This window comes from Passer domesticus, chromosome 18 (assembly GCF_036417665.1).
Source record: "Passer domesticus isolate bPasDom1 chromosome 18, bPasDom1.hap1, whole genome shotgun sequence".
NCBI classification, from domain to species: Eukaryota; Metazoa; Chordata; class Aves; order Passeriformes; family Passeridae; genus Passer; species Passer domesticus.
In genome coordinates, this window is record NC_087491.1 from 4381749 (window position 1) to 4399690 (window position 17942).

At 54.2% G+C, this 17942-nt stretch overlaps 1 protein-coding gene across 3 annotated transcripts in view; it reads left to right on the plus strand.

Moving 5' to 3' along the window:
• The first annotated feature begins 681 nt into the window (after positions 1-681).
• LOC135283180 (collagen alpha-1(I) chain-like) overlaps positions 682-17942 on the plus strand; it is an 81805-nt gene continuing 64544 nt past the window's right edge. For all 3 annotated transcript variants that reach the window (XM_064393707.1, XM_064393709.1, XM_064393708.1), the window contains exon 1: positions 682-804. In XM_064393707.1, coding sequence (XP_064249777.1) covers positions 717-804 — 88 coding nt within the window. In that variant the 5' untranslated portion in view covers positions 682-716. The remainder of the gene's footprint in view (positions 805-17942) is intronic.

Genomic DNA, 17942 nt, shown 5'->3' on the forward strand with positions numbered 1-17942 from the left:
GTCTGCTATGGGGGTCTGCACTGGGACTGGGGGTACTCCCTTTTGGGGTGAGCTGCAAATACCTCCCACTGGGAGGGTGGCATGGCTGGGGAGGACCTGGCCTGGCTCAGATTTATCCCCTGGGGCTGGACTGGCCCAGACCCTGAGGACAGAGGGGTTATGCCCAGTCCAGCTCTCACTGGAGAGCTGCGGTGCCTCGCTCACCCCAAAATGCCAGGGCAGGAGCTGCTGTGCCCTCCCCCTGCAGGAGCAGGGCCGGGACCCCCAGGGGGAGCTGGGCACGGCTGGGGGTGGGGGGCGAAGCACCCCGAGAAACACTTGCAGCGAGTCTTTGGGGGTGGGAGGGTGTGGGATGGCTCCTTTACCTGCGGAGGGCAAACCAGCACAGGACGGGGTGTCTGCATCCCGCTGGAGGCACAGCCGCGTGTGCGTGTCTGGGGTGCGCCTGTCTGTCCGTCTGTCACCCGCGGAGCCCGCACGGCGGGGAGGCGGATCCCCAAACTCCTCATCCCCAAACTAACTCCTCATCCCCGGCGCGGCTGATTTTGGGGAGGGGGTGGTGTGGGGCATTAACCCCGGGGCTCCCGGCGGTGCGGGGCAGGGCGGGGGCCGGGGCCGGGGGCGGGGCAGGGCCGAGGCCGTGCGTGTCCCGGCGGCGGGGCCGGGCCGGGGGCGGCGGGGCCGGGCCGGGGGCGGCGGGGCCGGCTCCGGGCACGATGCGCGGCGGGGCGCTGGCGCTGCTCTGCGCCCTGTGCCTGTGCCCGTGCCCGGCGGCGCCCGAGCCGGGCTCCGGGCTGGACTCAGGTACGACCGGGGGTCCCGGGGGGTGTCCGGGGGCTCGGCGGGGCTGGCGGGCGGCGGGGACATCCCGGGCAGGGACATTCCGGGCAGGGATGCGGGCGGTCCCCAAGGGGATGCGCGGGGAGCCCGGCACCGCGGAGGGGCGAGCGGGGAAAGGGGAGGGGGGCTCGGCCGGGACCCCCGGGGGTCTGCGGGGATGCGGCGGCGGCTCCTGGCCATGGGGGGGAAGGGGACTCCCCAGGTGCCCCGGCGTCCCGGCCACGGGGCGGCCAAAAATGTTACGGGGCAAAAAGGCTCTGCCCGCGGCGAGGGGCGTCCCCCGTGAGCGGCGGGGGGCGGGCAGGGACGGGGCTTTTGCGGGGTCCCTGTGTCACAGAGGTGCCTCGAGGGGTCCCCCTCCCTGCGGGACAGCGCAGCCGGGTGTGCTGGGATTTGTGTGTGGCTTCTTGGATGTCTCACATCGTAGAATCGTGGAATCCTAAACTGGTTTGGGTTGGAAGGGACCTTACGGCTCAACTTGGTGCTCCCCCTGTGTGGGCAGGGACACCTTCCACTGTCCCGGGCTGCTCCAAGCCCTGTCCAGCCTGGCCCATGCCAGGGCTGCCCACCCTCCCCTTTGGCTGAGCATCACCCATGTGAAGCTTTGCCCTTTGGTCCCTGCTGCCCGGGCTGGGGAAGGTCCTGAGCTCAGGAGGGTTTCAGGTTTTATTGTAAGTCTGACTGGTGCATGGTGCAGTCCTCCAAACGTGGGGTTTTCCTGGGCTCTGGCCTCAACCAAGACACTGATTTGGGCTTGAGGCTCTTGTTCCCAGGCAGTCCCGGCTGATGGAGCAGCTCTGCTCCAGGCAAGGTCTGTGTGGTGGCACAGCTCCAGGAAACCCTGGAGGAGCAGGACGGCAGTGAGGGGCAGCAGGCTGCTGGGCTTGGCTGGACTTCCTGCCCTGGAGCTGGGCTTGGCTTCGGGAGCTGGAGCAGTGACCCTGCTGTGCCTGGCTGGGTGCCCTGGGTGCTGAGCCTGAGGCAGCTGGGGAATCACTGAGGTGTGGAGAGAGTGCCAGAGGAGAGAGCTCACGTGGAGCGGGACTTGGTGCTCAGACCTGTGAGACCTTGTGAGGTTCTGTGTCCCCTTGGCTCCAGCAGTGGCAGAGAAGAGGGCACAGCATGTGGTGGCAGCTGTGACACCTTAGGCTTGGAAGGAAATTGGTCATTTCTTAGGAAATAAAGATCCCTGTGTTCTTTCCTCCCTCCAGCTCAGTCAGAACCAGGAGTTTGTTGCTCCTGGTTCTCTGGGCTGGGCAGGAAGCTGTTGGCGTTCTTGGTGTCCTGTCCCCCGTGACCACAGCTTACCTATGTCCTTCAGAGTTGGATCAAATCCATCCCATGAACTCTAAACCAAGTGTCAGCTGCAGCACCAGGTGCTGGGAATGGTGCAGAGGATGACTTTTAAGGGAGCAGATACTGAACTTGTATCTATTCTTTGTGGTTTCATAGAAACCTGGAATGGTTTGGGTTGGAAAGGACCTTAAAGCCCATCCAGTCCCACCCCTGCCATGGCAGGGACACCTCCCACTGTCCCAGGCTGCTCCCAGCCCCCTCCAGCCTGGCCTTGGGCACTGCCAGGGATCCAGGGGCAGCCACAGCTGCTCTGGGCACCCTGTGCCAGGGCCTGCCCACCCTCCCAGGGAACAATTCCTAATTTCCAATATCCCATCCATCCCTGCCCTCTGGCAGTGGGAGCCATTCCCTGTGTCCTGTCCCTCCATCCCTTGTCCCCAGTCCCTCTCCAGCTCTCCTGGAGCCCCTTCAGGCCCTGGCAGGGGCTCTGAGCTCTCCCTGGAGCTTCTCCTCTCCAGGTGAGCACCCCCAGCTCTGCCAGCCTGGCTCCAGCGCTGGGAGCAGCTCCGTGGCCTCCTCTAGTTCTTTTTATTGAAATTCCCAAGAATTCCCCTGCAGTGCTGTGCGTTGGGGGTGGCACTGGCAGGATTTTTGCATTTGGGATGTTGTGGGGTGGGATGAGCCCCAGCTGTCCCTTCCTGTCCTCCCAGCCTGGGGCTCCCCAGGGCTTTGCTGAGCTCCTCCCACCGTTCCTGGCTGCTCTGGTTCAGGAGCAGGAGAAAGTGAGGAGCTCCTTGGTTCAGTGGGAGCCCAGCAGCCCCCGAGCTCCTGGGAGCCACTTCTCCCTCACAAAATGCCATAAATGATAATTGCAACCCCAGCCTGCAAAACACAAAACTCCCCCAAATCAGCCCAGAAAATCCCGTCTGGGAATGAGATCCAGAAAGGAAAGCGCACAAACAATTTGCCATTAATTAAGGCTAGAGTCATCCAATTAAAATCTGCTTAATTAAGGGATGCATCCGAAAATGCAGGGCTTGGCTCCTGCAGATGGCATTTCTTGCTTGAGGGTTTGGGGAAAAGCAGGTTTTCAGGAAATTATCCTGCTGGAGGCCTGAGACTCCAAAAGGTCTGATCCAGCATTGTGCAAGGTCCTCAAATCTGGGGTCTTTTGGGAATGTGCACATGGACTTTGTAAATGAAACATTGAACCTGATGAAAATATGGACCATTATAAATTATATAAAAATTAATATATAAGAATACATTAATATATATATAATGTAAATACTGTGTTGTATCAGTGCTGTCTATGTACAGTTGCATGTGTTTTATATATTTTTTTATATGTAAATGTATTTATTTTTATTAAATAATGTTTGTGTCTGGGCGTGACGCTGATAATCTTAACTGCTTCCAAGTCCAGCTTCTTAAAAATCCAGAAATCCCAGATTTGTACTCTGTGTGTCATTTCCATTTGACTCTCTATTCTATGGAGTGTCATGACATCCTTAATTAGGCAATTATATGGAATTACCAATTTTTTTCCCCTTGACAAGACCCTAAATTGTGCATTTAAAGTGGAATAACCACAGGGGTCACTGCCTGTGCCCCCAGCTCAGAGAGCAGCTGGGAGCCTTCCCCTGAGGCTCTGCCCCTGGGAGGGCAGGGCATGAAAAACCAAACCCTGGGGGCTCTCAGGAGTTCTGGGAAGCCCAGACAGAGCCCACCAGGATATTTTTACAACCCAGCTTTTAATCCCTGAGGTCCTTTGTGGGCTCCTCTTTGTGCTCCAGAGGGAGGAGTTAAAAACCTGCCTGGGTTTGTGCTTCAGATCCATTTGAAGGACTCCTTTGTCTGAACTCTGTGTTTGCTGAGCATCATTTTCCAGCATTTTCTGCTGGATCAAAGAGCCTTTTCCCTAAAATCCTTTTATCTGGGAATAGGGAGGAGATGAGTTCTGCTTTCCCTCAAATTCCTTCTCTTGATCCTGTGGGGCTGTGTGGTTGTACCCCCCTTGCACTGACCTTGGTGCACCTGGCTGCTTTGGGAATTCCAGCCTGGAAATGGCCCCAGTTCCCTTGGACACAGGGAACAAGAACAGCAATTGCTCTACTAGTTATCCTGAAGTCTCAAATCCCTGCTGCAAACCAGAAAGGTGCTATAATAGAATTTATTCATCTTAATTTGAGGATGAAATCGGGGTCTTAATTTGAGGGTCTAAAATCAGGTGTGGGAAGAGCTTGGGAGATGACAGTGAGTTTTTACAACTATCTTTGGAAGTGAACAGTTGTTATTTCAGGTGTCAGTGACATTGGTGGCCAGCTGTCCAAAGCACTCTTGGTAGTAACCCCCCCAAAGGATGATTTTCCTTCTCTGGAGGAGAAGGCCTGCCCTGCATTTGGGATGTGGCACAGGGGGGATGTTTTCCTGCTGTCCCAGCTGTCACTGCCTCCTTCCCAAGGTGACAGGAGACACAACACTTATGGCAAAGCCCTGAGGGATGGGATTTGGGGTGCAGGGACACTGAGGGGTGGGTGCACATCCATCCTGGGCTGCCAGATCCAGCTGCTGGGGTGGTGCTTTTGGCTCTGTTTACCTTTGCCCAGCTGCAGCTGTTTGGATTGAAAAGCCTCTCTGTTTTAAGTCTGTCTCGTGCTGGATTATTTGAAAAGTTCCAGCCTAAGCTTCCCAGCTGTTCCCAGGATCCCTGTCTTCAGAGTATTTTGATGTTTCTGGAAGCTGGAGTGCAGAGCTGGTGTTTGGCTTCATCCCCACGAGATCCCTCCAGATGAGACCAAATTAAAAACCTGAAAGTTCTCCACAAGCCTCATTTCCTAAAGCCTCTTTCCCTCCAGATCCAGGCCCAGCTCTGAGCTGGCTCTGGCTGGACACAGCCCGTGTCTCCTGTGCCTCCACAGGGCACAGAAAGATGCCAGAGCTGCTTTCACCTCTATTTTCTGCACCTTAGTAGATGGGAAAATTTCCATATTGTTTCATTTAAACTCTGGGGTGCTGGGGAAGGGTTTCAAGTGCTGTTCTTTAGGGGAAGATTTTCCAGAGGAGTGTAACAGATCATCCTGCAGCCTTGGGATCAGATCAGCTCCCCAGCAGCTGAGCTGGAGGATACAAACATCATTCCCATGGGAAGATGGACAGTCTGGGCTGAGTGTCACACCAAACCCTGGTGGCTCCCGGTGTCAAGCCCAAACTGAGCCAGGCTGGGCTTAGGTGGAAGATTCCAGGGGCAGACATAGAGTTGGGTGTGAGAAGCAGCTTGGAGTGGCTGCCCACACCTCCTTCCTCTGGGCAGGCTCCCAAAAAGCTCCTAATTCCTTGCAGGAGGAGCAGCCATCTGCTCCTGGTTGAGGTCCTGGCCGTGGGGTGACGTAACGTCGGTGCCTCCCTGGCTGAGGCAGCTGGAGCTCTTTGTGAATGTTCAGGGTGTGCTATATATACATTTCTGTGTTTATATACACGACAGGGCTCTCACAGCCAGCCCCAGGCTGGCACTGCCTGTGTGGGCTGGGAATTCTGGCTGTGGTGCCCTGGCAGGAGCTGGGAATGGTTTCACAGCTCAGCTCCGAGGAGGGGCCGTTCCCTGGACACTGCAGGGTGTGGGATCCATCCTCCTCAGGGGGTTTGGGTGTCTGGGGCTTGTCTGGGACAGAAAACTGGGGGTTATCATTGTATCAATGGATCTTGGGTGTTGGGATGGGCCTCGTGGCCCTCTGGGTGCAGGGTCAGGGCTCAGCTCTGCTGGGAGTGAGGGAGGATCACAGAACCACAGAATCAATCACAAAATCTATCAGAGAATCAATCATGGAGTCACAGAATCAGTCACACAGTCACAGAATCAGTCACAGAACCACAGAGTCACAGAATCAATCACAAAATCACAGAATAAATCACAGAATCAAACACAGAACCAATCATGGAATCACAGAGTCAGTCACAGAATCAATCATGAAATCACAGAATCAATCACAGGATCAGTCACAGGATCACAGAATCGGCCAAGCTGGAAGGGACCCACGAGGCTCCCTCTTCCCTGGGCAGCTCTGGAATGTGGCAGGGGCTGTGCTGGTGCTGCAGCTCTTTCCAGGCTGCTGGACAAAGGGGCTCTGCCTGCTCCTGTAGGCCCTGGCAGAGCATTGGGGCACAGATCAGAGCACAGAAACCCCACTTCCTTCCCCTAAAAGGAGGCTGCTCACCCAACCCACCACCCCGTTACAGGCTTAGTGGGGTTCTTGTGCTTTGCTCCCTGTTTTTAGACAAACCCAGCGATTGTATTTGCGGGGTGCCCTGATGAAGGCAGGGATGATGAGTCTGACTCCATGTTCTCAGAAGGCTAATTTATTACTTTATGATACTGTATTATATTAAAGAATACTATACTAAACTGTATTAAAGAATACAGAAAGGATACTTACAGAATGATAAAAAGATAATGAAAACTGGTGACTCTCCCCAGAGTCCTGACACAGCTTGGCCCTGATTGGCCAAAGAGTGAAAACAACTCACAGCAGAACCCAATGAAACAATCACCTGTGGGTAAACAATCTCCAAACACATTCCACATGAGCACAACACAGGAGAAGCACATGAGATAAGAATTGTTTCCCTTTTTCTCTGAGGCTCCTCAGCTTCCCAGGAGAAAACTCCTGGGCGAAGGGATTTTTCCAGAGAGTGGGAATGTGCCACCCAGCTGCCCGGGCTGGCTGTGTCCCCTTCCTTGCCGTCAGAGAGGCTCTGTGAGCATCACCGGCTCTGGGGACACTGCGGAGGGGAGCGCTTCTGCTGCCCGCCGGGGCACAGGGGTGCCGTGTCCTGGCTGCTCCCGCACTGTGCAGGCTTCGATCCCCAGCGAGGAGCGCTGGGCTGGAAAGCTTCGCTCTCCCGGGGTCATCAATTAAGGGGAAAAAACCTCCCCGGGAATTAAGCGCCCTCCTCCCGTGCCTTTGCCACTGCAGGAACTCAAGAGAGCAACAAAATGACAAAGCGCAGCTTCTGTTTAGCGCACCTCAACCCTGACGGGGCGTTCCTGTGCCGCAATGAGGGCAATTAGTGCGGCGCTAATTGGCGGCGCTGCCGGCAGTGTGATCCCGCGGGGTGAGAGGGCACCTCAGGTCACAGCGCTGATCCCGGGGCTGCTGGGGACAACGGGGACAACGGGGACAACGGGGACAACGGGGACACGGCGCGTGGCTGCGGGGACCGGGGCGAGGGGAGGGGGACGGGATGGAGGGACACGGCAGGACAGAGGGACATGACAAGAGAGAGACATGGAGGGGCATGGTAGGACAAAAGGATATGTTGGGACAGTGGGATGGAAGGACACAATAAGAAAGAGGGACATGGCAGGACAGAAGGATGTGTTGGGACAGAGGGACACTAGCTTGGAGGGACACAATAGGACAGAGGGACATGGCAGGACAGAAGGATGTGTTGGGACAGAGGGACACTAGCTTGGAGGGACACAATAGGACAGAGGGACACAGAGGGATGAAGGAACATGGTGAGAGAAGGATGTGTTGGGACAGAGGGACACGGCAGGACAGAGGGACACACCAGCCCCTCCATGCACAAACCCGTTTTTCCTGGCTTTGCTGCCCAGCAGCCCCACGGGAAGGATCCCCAGGGTTTGCTGTGACTCCTTTCCCTGGCTTCTTCCCTCTTTCCTCTGTCCCTGTCCCTGCTGGGAGGGGACAAGGACACCCGAGGGGACACGGTGGCTCTCTGGGTGGCTCTCAGGTGGCTGCAGCAGCCTGAGCCCCATCCAATCCCAGACTGGCCTGGAAGGAACCGCAGGAGATCTCTGGGAAGGGAACCAAGAGGGGATGGTCCAACCCCATCCAGCTGTGCCTGAAAACCTCCAGTGCTGGGGAATGCACCACATCCCTGCAAGGCTCTTCCAGTGATCTTTGCTCTTACTAAAGAAAATTATCCTTGTGTCACCATCCCAGATCACTCCAAGCCCTGTCCAGCCTGGCCTTGGACATTCCAGGGATTCAGGGGCAGCCACAGCTGCCTTCTAAAAACATCAAATCAAATCCATCAATTTCCTTTCTTCAACAAAAACCCCCAAAACTGCCACAGGTGCCTCTGCTGCTCCTCTGCCCATGGCTGCTGTCTGTCCAGCAGGGCACGGGGCAGGACAGACACCTCCCCTCCTTCTGCAGGGGCTCTGAGCTGGGAGATGCAGCCAGGCAGGGATTTGCTTCCACCAGCTCCTCTCTTCTCCCTTCTTGAGCCTGTCAGACATGTTTGGAAGCAGGGCTGGGATCCTGCCAGCATTCCCTCCCTGGCAGCCCTGGCAGGGCCAGGATGGTGCCCTCCAGTTCCAGGATTCCTGGTGGATTCCTGGGGCAGCTCCCAGCAGGGGCAGGGATGAGATCTGTCCCTGAAGGGTCCCTGAATCCAAGGAGGGAGTAGAAGAAGTTCCAGGTATGGAAACCAGAGAGTTGTGGGGTGAGGAGCATTTATTGGGACGTTCTTCATGTGCACAGCACCCTGTGGGACCCAGAGCTGAGGGGTTTGGGGTGTGAGAGAGCTGGGGGGGGGGGGTGCTCACCTGAAGAGGAGAAGGCTCCAGGGAGAGCTCAGAGCCCCTGCCAGGGCCTGAAGGGGCTCCAGGAGAGCTGGAGAGGGACTGGGGACAAGGGATGGAGGGACAGGACACAGGGAATGGATCCCACTGCCAGAGGGCAGGGATGGATGGGATATTGGGAATTAGGAATTGTTCCTGGCAGGGTGGGCAGGCCCTGGCACAGGGTGCCCAGAGCAGCTGTGGCTGCCCCTGGATCCCTGGCAGTGCCCAAGGCCAGGCTGGGTGGGACAGTGGAAGGTGTCCCTGCCATGGCAGGGGTGGAATGGAATGAGCTTTAAGTTTCCTTCCAACTCAAACCATTCCATCATTCTCTGATTTCCTCTCTAAACAACGAAATGTGTTTATAGTGAAGATTAGGAGTACACGACACAGGTAATTTCTGCTCACAGTGCAAGAGATACATGTTATTTATTACTTTTTCTGCTTCCCTGCTGCTGAACCTTCATTTCAAAGCCACATTTTCCACGGCAGCTCCCGCAGGGAGTGGGAAATGCTTGATGAAAGAGGCAGGTTAAACGAGCTGCCATCCGAGGCAGGCAGCAGCACCCAGGAGTGGAACCTTTCCTTTGGCAGAGCTGCGTTGTTAATGCTTGTTTGAAGTCCTGGAATGGATCAATGAAACAGCTGGGCTTTGCCTGTGCAAACGCTGGGCTGTGTTCTGGCAGGGCTGAGGGAGATGTTCTGTAATGAGAGCTATTAAAAGGTCGTTAGAGATGCAGAGGAGTTTTGAAGTCAGATCTCAGTTTCTGGCAGCGACTTTTGTGTGAGCAGATTTTTAATCAACTCCTGTGCCTTTTTTTTTTTTTTTTTTTTTTTTTTTTGCATTCCTGCAGCTCTTGGATGGTTTTGGATGATTCGATTTTGAGGATGGCAAATGAAAGATGGGGTGGGATTCATGTCAGGAGACAGGACATGGTGCCACGTGGTCCTCCTTGGCCTGGCTGGTGACATTTTGAGGAGTGTGAAGTTAAAGTGAGCTGCAAAGAAGAGGGACAAAGAGAGAAAACCAGAGGGTTCACACTCTGCATGTGGAGTTTGGGTGGAAAAAGTCCCCCAGAGGGTGCTGGCACTGCCCAGGCTCCCCAGGGAATGGGCACGGCCCCGAGGCTGCCAGAGCTCCAGGAGCCTTTGGACAGCGCTGCCAGGGATGCCCAGGGTGGGGTTGGTGGGGGGTCTGGGCAGGGACAGGGGCTGGGCTGGGTGATCCTGGTGGGTCCCTTCCAGATCAGGATATTCTGTGATTCCACAGCTGCTCTGGGCACCCTGTGCCAGGGCCTGCCCACCCTCCCAGGGAACAATTCCAATTCCCAATATCCCATCCATCCCTGCCCTCTGGCAGTGGGAGCCATTCCCTGTGTCCTGTCCCTCCATCCTTGTCCCCAGTCCCTGTGGGGAGCAGAAGCCACCCTGCTCCTGCTGGGCAGGTCCTGGAAGATCGCAGAGCCCTGTGCTGGTTCCCTCTTTATCAGGGAAAACCTTCCAGCTGTTACAAAGGCTCTGAGCAAAGCTTTCCTCAGTGGCTCTTCCCAAAGCAAAGTTCAGGCTCCTGCCCGGGGCGCACAGAGCTCTGGATCCACATGAATTCATCCTGTAATGCCTCACTTGTGGTTTTCCTCTCTCTTTGAGGAGACTTTGGGGAATCCTGCACACCTCCTGCAGTAAAAGTGCTGGTAATTTTCTCCCCCAGCTCTGCTGGTTTTAATTTTGACTCCCACGCCAGCTCTAACAACCCACATGTTTCATGTATTTATTATTTCATTTGCTCCTGGCCTGCCCCACGACTGGGTTGTGGTAGTTTCAGCTGCTGGCAAGGCTTTAAATCCAGATGAGATGTTTTTCCTAAAGGGAAGGATGTTTTTATAAATTCAGCCACAACTGTTGGTCTTAAAGTAGGAATTGAGCCGGAGATCTCCCTTGGCCCATTCTCTGTAGGACAGCAGACCACAGAACCATGGAATTACAGAGTGGTTTGGGTTAAAAGGGACCTTAGAGCCCATCCAGTGCCACGGGGACACCTCCCACCATCCCAGGCTGCTCTGACCCCATCCAGCCTGGCTTGGGCACTGCCAGGGATGAGGCAGCCACAGCTGCTCTGGGCCAGATCTCAGTGGGGCTTTTTCCTGCATAAACTGGAGCAGATCCCACACTCTGTGACCACTCTATCACCATTTTTTGAGTGCTGATGGAGAAAAAGGGACCCAAAATGAAACTAAAGCAGGAAAATGCTGTGCCTCACTGGTACAGCTATAGGAGGCAGTGCTTAGATGTCATATTTGTAGTTGTTGTCATTTAGTGATCCAGATTTTGTGTTTTTCTGTCCTAAATGTACCAGGTGGGTGTGGCATGATGGTGCTCCAGCAGCACTAACTGGTGTTACTGGTGTAGCTCCTGCTGGTCTCTGGAAGAGCTGGGCTGCTAAAAATTCCAGTTTATGGCTACTGGGACATTGCAAGTGTGTTTGTGCAGTGGCAGGAGGGGTAGGAGGTGCTTTAGAGACATTTTCAGGGCATAATTCACCTTGGAAGAGACTCCTGGAGATGGTGCAGCTGCTCTGGGCAGCTCCATCCTGATCCAGGAACCTGGGCCTGGCTCCACTGTTTGCCTGTGGGTCAGGATTAGATGTTTAAAACAATATTTCTTGTTCAGACTCAAATGTTTATTAGTTCTTATCTATATTACAGTCTCACAAATTGTGAGTTCTACAGCACTTCACTTACAAACTAGAAAATAGAGCTGTATATCTCTATGAAGTCTTTTAAGGATAAACAGTCTAATTAAGAAATGATACTTAAATTATTTTTACTTTTGACTTAATCATCAACCACTCATACCTCACAATGTAGACTTTTTATCTAATTACACAATACTACCTAAACTTATAAAGAAGAAAGAGTAGTTACTACTCTGAAACCTCCATTTTACCTTATATATATGACTATATTCTAAAACTTTAAACACTAAAGTTTCTACTATATGCTATTACACACTTCTATTTAAACTACACACCTATATCTTAGTTCTATCATTCAGTTTTAGAAGTTTTCTCTACAGCCTCAAGCCAAATGTAGTGTTCTTTTAAGAACCAGTACCTATCAGTACAGAAAGTTTAAAATTCTGAGCAGCCAAGGTTCCAATATGTTGGAACAGGAGTGGCAATTCCAGAGCTGTTCTGTGGCATTCACATTTTCTGAAAAAAATTTTTTGCTCGGGATTTTTTTCCTGGGAAGCTGAGAAGCCTCAGAGAAAAGGAAAACCATTCTTATCTCATTTGCTTCTCCTGTGCTGTGCTCATGTGGAATGTGTTTGGAGATTGTTTACCCACAGGTGATTGTTTCATTGGGTTCTGCTGTGAGTTGTTTTCACTCTTTGGCCAATCAGGGCCAAGCTGTGTTAGGACTCTGGAAAGAGTCAGGAGTTTTCATTATTATCTTTTTAGCCTTCTGTAAGTATCCTTTCTGTATTCTTTAGTATAGTTAGTATAGTATTCTTTAATATAATACAGTATCATAAAATAATAAATTAGCCTTGTGAGAATATGGAGTCAGGTTCATCATTCCTGCCTTTGTCGGGGCATTCCCAATGAACACAATACTGTTCCTTTGTGTCTGGGCTCTTGTTCCTGAGATTTGCGGAGTCTGGTTTTGTTTAACTTGGTCTCAAGCCTTGGGGAGAAGGGTCTGGGGTTACGTCAGAGGCTGCAGCTCCCCCCTGTCGGGGGCAAGGAGCCAACAGATACCAGAATGGGCAAGGGAGGCAGGGCTGACACACTCCAGGAGCTCCCAGGGCACGGAGGCAGCTCCACATTTATCCAATTTGTGGGAATTGCAGCTCCCAGTGCAGCATTTCACCCTGACAAAGAAGGGAAGGAGCAGGGGGGGAGGAGGCTGAGCCCAAAGCAGCTCCCCAGGGCTTGACAGGGATGCAGGAAGGAGCATCCCAGGCTGTCCCAGCGTGTGGGGCTGCTCTGCCTCCTCCTTCCAGCCCAGGGACCCCCATCCCTCGCAGCTTCCTGCCTCTCCTGAGCCAGACATGTGCAAACGTGACCGGGAATCCACCCGGGATGGCTTTTCCTCCCCCAGGCTGGTATTTCCTCCCGGCTGCCTCTCCCCCTGCACGGCCCCTTCTCCAGGAGCCCAGGCAGGCACTGCTGGTGACCCTGAGCCCCGGGTGTCCCCTCCCCTCCCCTGCTGCACAACGGGGAGCATCTGGCAGGCACGTGCTGCCCAGAGCCTCCCAGGCTCCTTTTTGGGGTGTGCTCCCTCTCCAGCCCTGGGGTGGTGGTGGGGACACCCCTCAAAGGGACACCCCCAAGGACAGCATTGCTCCTTTAATTGCTGGGGAAAAGGTTCCTCCAGCAGGAGGGCTCTGCTGGAAGTTGGAGTGTCACAGGGTGAGGAGTGATCCAGGATGGCTCCAGCCTGATTCCCTCTTGGCTCCTGTGTGCTCCTGGCTTCCAGGAGTGATTTTTGGGGGAGTAATTTGAAGGGGAAACCGTTCTGGTGAATCCATCCCTGATGCCTGCAGAGCTGGGATGTTCCCTGGGCTGGGCTGCAGAGCAGCAGGAGGACACCCCGTGCCTCATGGCATGGTCTTCTCCTGACCATGCAGGAAGGTAAAACAGCCTTGTCCTCCTTTTCCCCCTTTTCCATGGGTGACCCTGGGTGTCAGGGAGGATTCCTCCATCCAGAGAGCCAAGAGCTCCCTGGTGTTGGCATGGCCAGGGGCAGGGGTGGCACGGAGGGCAGGGGAGGATGGATCACAACCTCAGCAGCTCCTGGGAGCTGGGAAGGGTCTCCCTGGGGCTGTTCCCTGCCCAGAGCCCCCCTGGAAGTGTCTCTGGGGAGGAAGGTGATGAGGATGGGGCGCTGCAGGTGGAATTGTCCACCTGGCATGGGTGGTGCTGCAGCCAGGGAGGGGGTTTGGGGATGGGCAGCAGTGGGACAGGCATGGCCACAGCCTGGTCTTAGAATGAATGAGGAGATGGGAGCTTTCATCAGCGCTGGCTTGTGGTGGATGGACACTGGCATCCTCCCGAGCATGGAGAGGGGCTGAATGATTTTCCAGATGGGTTCATAAGCTCCTGGCTTAAAAAAAAAAACCCACCTAAAAAGTCCCCCCAAACCAACCAACCAAAAGAAAAACACCAAAAAACCCTACAAACAAACAAAACCAAAAAAACCCTCAAAATAAACAAAAAACCCCACAAAAAATCAACCAAACAAAAAACGAAGACCAAAAAAACCCAACAAAAACAAATTAAAAAAACCAAACCCCCAAAACAACTCCCCTCCAAAAAAAAACCAAACAAAAAAAAGTTTTAAAAGAATAAATAATAAAAATTTCCTCCGAACTTTTTGTGTCCAGTTTTTGTGCTTGAACCATGAGCAGTCATGTTTCCCAAGCTATTCTCCATGGCTGTAAGGCTCAGGAAGTTTAATTAACGAGAGCTTTAGGGCTGTTAATGAGCCCAGCAGCTGGAGCATTAAGTCTTTGTGTGCATCAGCAAGTGGGGAGCGCTCCCAAAAGCAGCTCCAAGGCTCTGGGCCCACTCTGAGGGCTCCGTGCTTCTTATCCTGAACTGGGCTTGGATTTCCAGCCCAGAGGATCCTGCCCATGTTGGAGAAAATCCTAAATTAAATCTCCTCCCCAGCACTTCTGGTTTCTCCTCGCCAGGAAGGTGTGTGAGCAGCAGGGCAGGGAGAGGGCATGGCTGGGAATTCACCCTGGGGTGACCTCCTAGTGCTAATTAAAGCAGCTCGTGTGCTCTTGGTTTTCATTTGCTGTGTTTATTTTCCCCCTTGCAGAAGCAGGTTGTGAACATGGCTCTGCTGCAGCTGGGTAGGGATTGGATCAATGTTGACCCAAGGAAGGATTTTCAGGGAATCCTGAAAATATTTGGGTAGGAAGGGACCTTAAAGTCCATCCAGTGCCACCCCTGCCATGGCAGGGACACCTCCCACTGTCCCAGGCTGCTCCCAGCCCTGTCCAGCCTGGCCTTGGGCACTGCCAGGGATCCAGGGGCAGCCCCAGCTGCTCTGGGCACCCTGTGCCAGGGCCTGCCCACCCTCCCAGGGAACAATTCCTAATTCCCAATATCCCATCCATCCCTGCCCTCTGGCAGTGGGAGCCATTCCCTGTGTCCTGTCCCTCCATCCCTTGTCCCCAGTCCCTCTCCAGCTCTCCTGGAGCCCCTTCAGGCCCTGCAAGGGCTCTGAGCTCTCCCTGGAGCTTCTCCTCTCCAGGTGAGCACCCCCAGCTCTGCCAGCCTGGCTCCAGCCCTGGAGCAGCTCCATGGGCTCCTCTGGATCTCTCCAGCAGCTCCAGCTCCTCCCTGTGCTGGGGACTCCAGAGGGGGTGCCCTGTAATAGATGGGGTCTCACGAGAGGGGCACAATCAGCTCCCTGCCTGCTCTGCTGCTGGTTTTTCATTTATTTATCCTTCCTCCCCTGCTCTCTGAAGGCCCTGGGACACGTGGGGCTGCTCCCCTCACTCCTGTGCCTTTCCTGGGCCCAGCTGATTTCCAAGGAGCTGGCGACAATCCCAACTATCATTTGCTCCTCACCTGGGACCCTTTAGTGGCCCTGGGCTCCCTCCTGGCTGTGGCTATGCCTCTGGAGTGGGGACAGAGCTGCTGTGGCCTGTGGAGGAGCCCCGGGCAGGGCAGCACATGGGGGGCACACACAGAGCTCCCTGAGCTGGGAACAATTCCCAAACCTGGCTGTGGGGCACACACAGAGCTCCCTGACAGGGGAACAATTCCCAAACCTGGCTGTGGGGCACACACAGAGCTCCCTGAGGAGAACAATTCCCAAACCTGGCTGTGGGGCACACACAGAGCTCTCTTTACAGGGGAACAATTCCCAAACCTGGCTGTGGGGCACACACAGAGCTCCCTGAGGAGAACAATTCCCAAACCTGGCTGTGGGGCACACACAGAGCTCCCTGAGGAGAACAATTCCCCAACCTGGCTGTGGGGCACACACAGAGCTCCCTGAGGAGAACAATTCCCAAACCTGGCTTTGGGGCACACACAGAGCTCCCTGACAGGGGAACAATTCCCAAACCTGGCTGTGGGGAACCCCTTCCCCAGGCTCAGCCCCCCAGCTCTGCACCCAGCAGATGTGAGAACACAGCACACAGTTAGTTGCCTTTTCCCACTGGATCTCCCTGAATGTGTTTTTGTTTCATTTTTCTACTCCTTCCAGGCTTTCATTGGAATTCCCACAGGCCTGAGCGGGTTGGGGATGCTGATTGGAAACAGAATAGGGCTGGAAGTAGCCGAGATAAATGGGCTGATAAAGCAGCCAGAGCCTGACTGGTGTGGGACTGTCCTCACTGCCTGCTCCAGGGGGGCTCCAGCAGCCAGGAATGCTGGAATTGCTGCATCTCAAGGAAGGGAATGGAGCTGGAGCCCCAGGAGAGGCTGGGGGAGCTGGGAAGGGGCTCAGCCTGGCGAAAAGGAGGCTCAGGGGGGACCTTGTGGCTCTGCACAACTCCTGACAGGAGGGGACAGCCGGGGGGTCAGGCTGTGCTCCCAGGGAACAGGGACAGGAGGAGAGGGAACGGCTCAGGGTGGACACCAGCAGGAATTTCCCCATGGAAAATATTGGAAGGGGCTGCTCAGGGAGGTTTGGAGTCCCCATCCCTGGATGAGGCACTTGGGTCAGTGCTGTGGGACAGTTGGGCTCGGTGGCTTTTCCAGCCTGAACAATTCCATGGTTCCACATTCGCTGCTGGTTTGCAGCCCTGCCCATAGCACAGAGCTGACTGCCAGGAAGCCAGGGCCAGGAATGACCCAGCATGGAGATGGATGTTTCTCTGCTTGGATACATGAGTGGATTTTGCTCAGCTCTCACATAGAAGTGGGTTAAGCCTGGAGGATAGTGGGTGGATTTTTTTGAAGCCTTCCCATCAACAGCTGTCATCTCCAAGACATCCCACCCTGCCAGCTCTGAGCAGGGGGCAGGGACCAGGAGCTGACTGATGGCTGATGTGTTTAAAACCATGCCCTGAGTTCCTCATGTCTGGAGCTCCTTCTGCAGTGGGGCAGAGCAAAACCTCCCCTGCAGCTCCTCAGGATGCCCCACACCCCAGCTGGGGTTTGTGATCCACAGAAATCACAGAATCCCTGGGTTGGAAGAGACCTTCAAGATCATTGAATCCAGCTCAGCCCCAACCCCTCAACTCAACCCTGGCACCCAGTGCCACATCCAGGCTTTGTTAAACACACCCAGGGATGGGGACTGCACCACCTCCCTGGGCAGCCATTCCAGAACTTTTGCTGCCAAACACCATCACAAGGGGCTCTCTGGTCCTCACCCACAACTAGAAATCCCGTTTCCTTCCCTGTGGTTTTCCCTGTGGGAATAAATCACACGGACTCCATGTTTTTCATGGTGGAAAAAGCCATTATTTATTCACATAACTCCTTTTTATACAGTTTTATGGACCTCGTGTAGGACTCCCATTGGTCAGGAGCTTTCTTGCCAATTACTTGATTGGTCAGTGACAAGTTGTTATTCTGTATTAACTGGTCACTCAAACCCTCCGTGTGTACGTGCAGGAGAAGTTGTTTGTAGAGATAATTTCCATTTTTCTATCTAACAGTGTAAAACCAGTTTATAGAGGTGCAAGTAGTTTTTTTACACAGGAATAGATTGTTATGCTAATTAACTGCTCACACCAGGATTGCTTTCACATGGGAGCTTGCACAGTGACAAGGCCAGCCACTGATTTTAGGAGAGCAGGCTTGATTTTCTGAACCCTTTCTCTGTGATTTTTCTACCTTACTGCAACATTTCCCTAGAAAAGAAACTGCTCCTTGCTCTTTCTAGGACAAGAGGAAACAGCCTCAGGTTGCACTAGGGCAGGTTCAGATTGGAAATGAGGAAAAATTCTTTCATGGGAAGGGTTCTCCAGCCCAGGCTGCCCAGGGCAGTGGTGGGGTCCCATCCCTGGAGGATTTAGAAGCCGTGTGGCACTTGGGGACATGGCCAGTGGTGGCCTTGACAGAGCTGGGGGATGGTTGGAATCAGGAGGGCTGGGAAGGCTCTGGAAATGCAGGAATCAAATAATTTATGGGGAGGGGTGTTTGAGCCTGCCCACATCCTGCAGCAGTGTCCTGGCTGTGGCAGAGAGGAACAGCCCCATGGCTTTGCAGGTGTGTGATTCAACCTTGTTCTGTCAGGCTTTACAG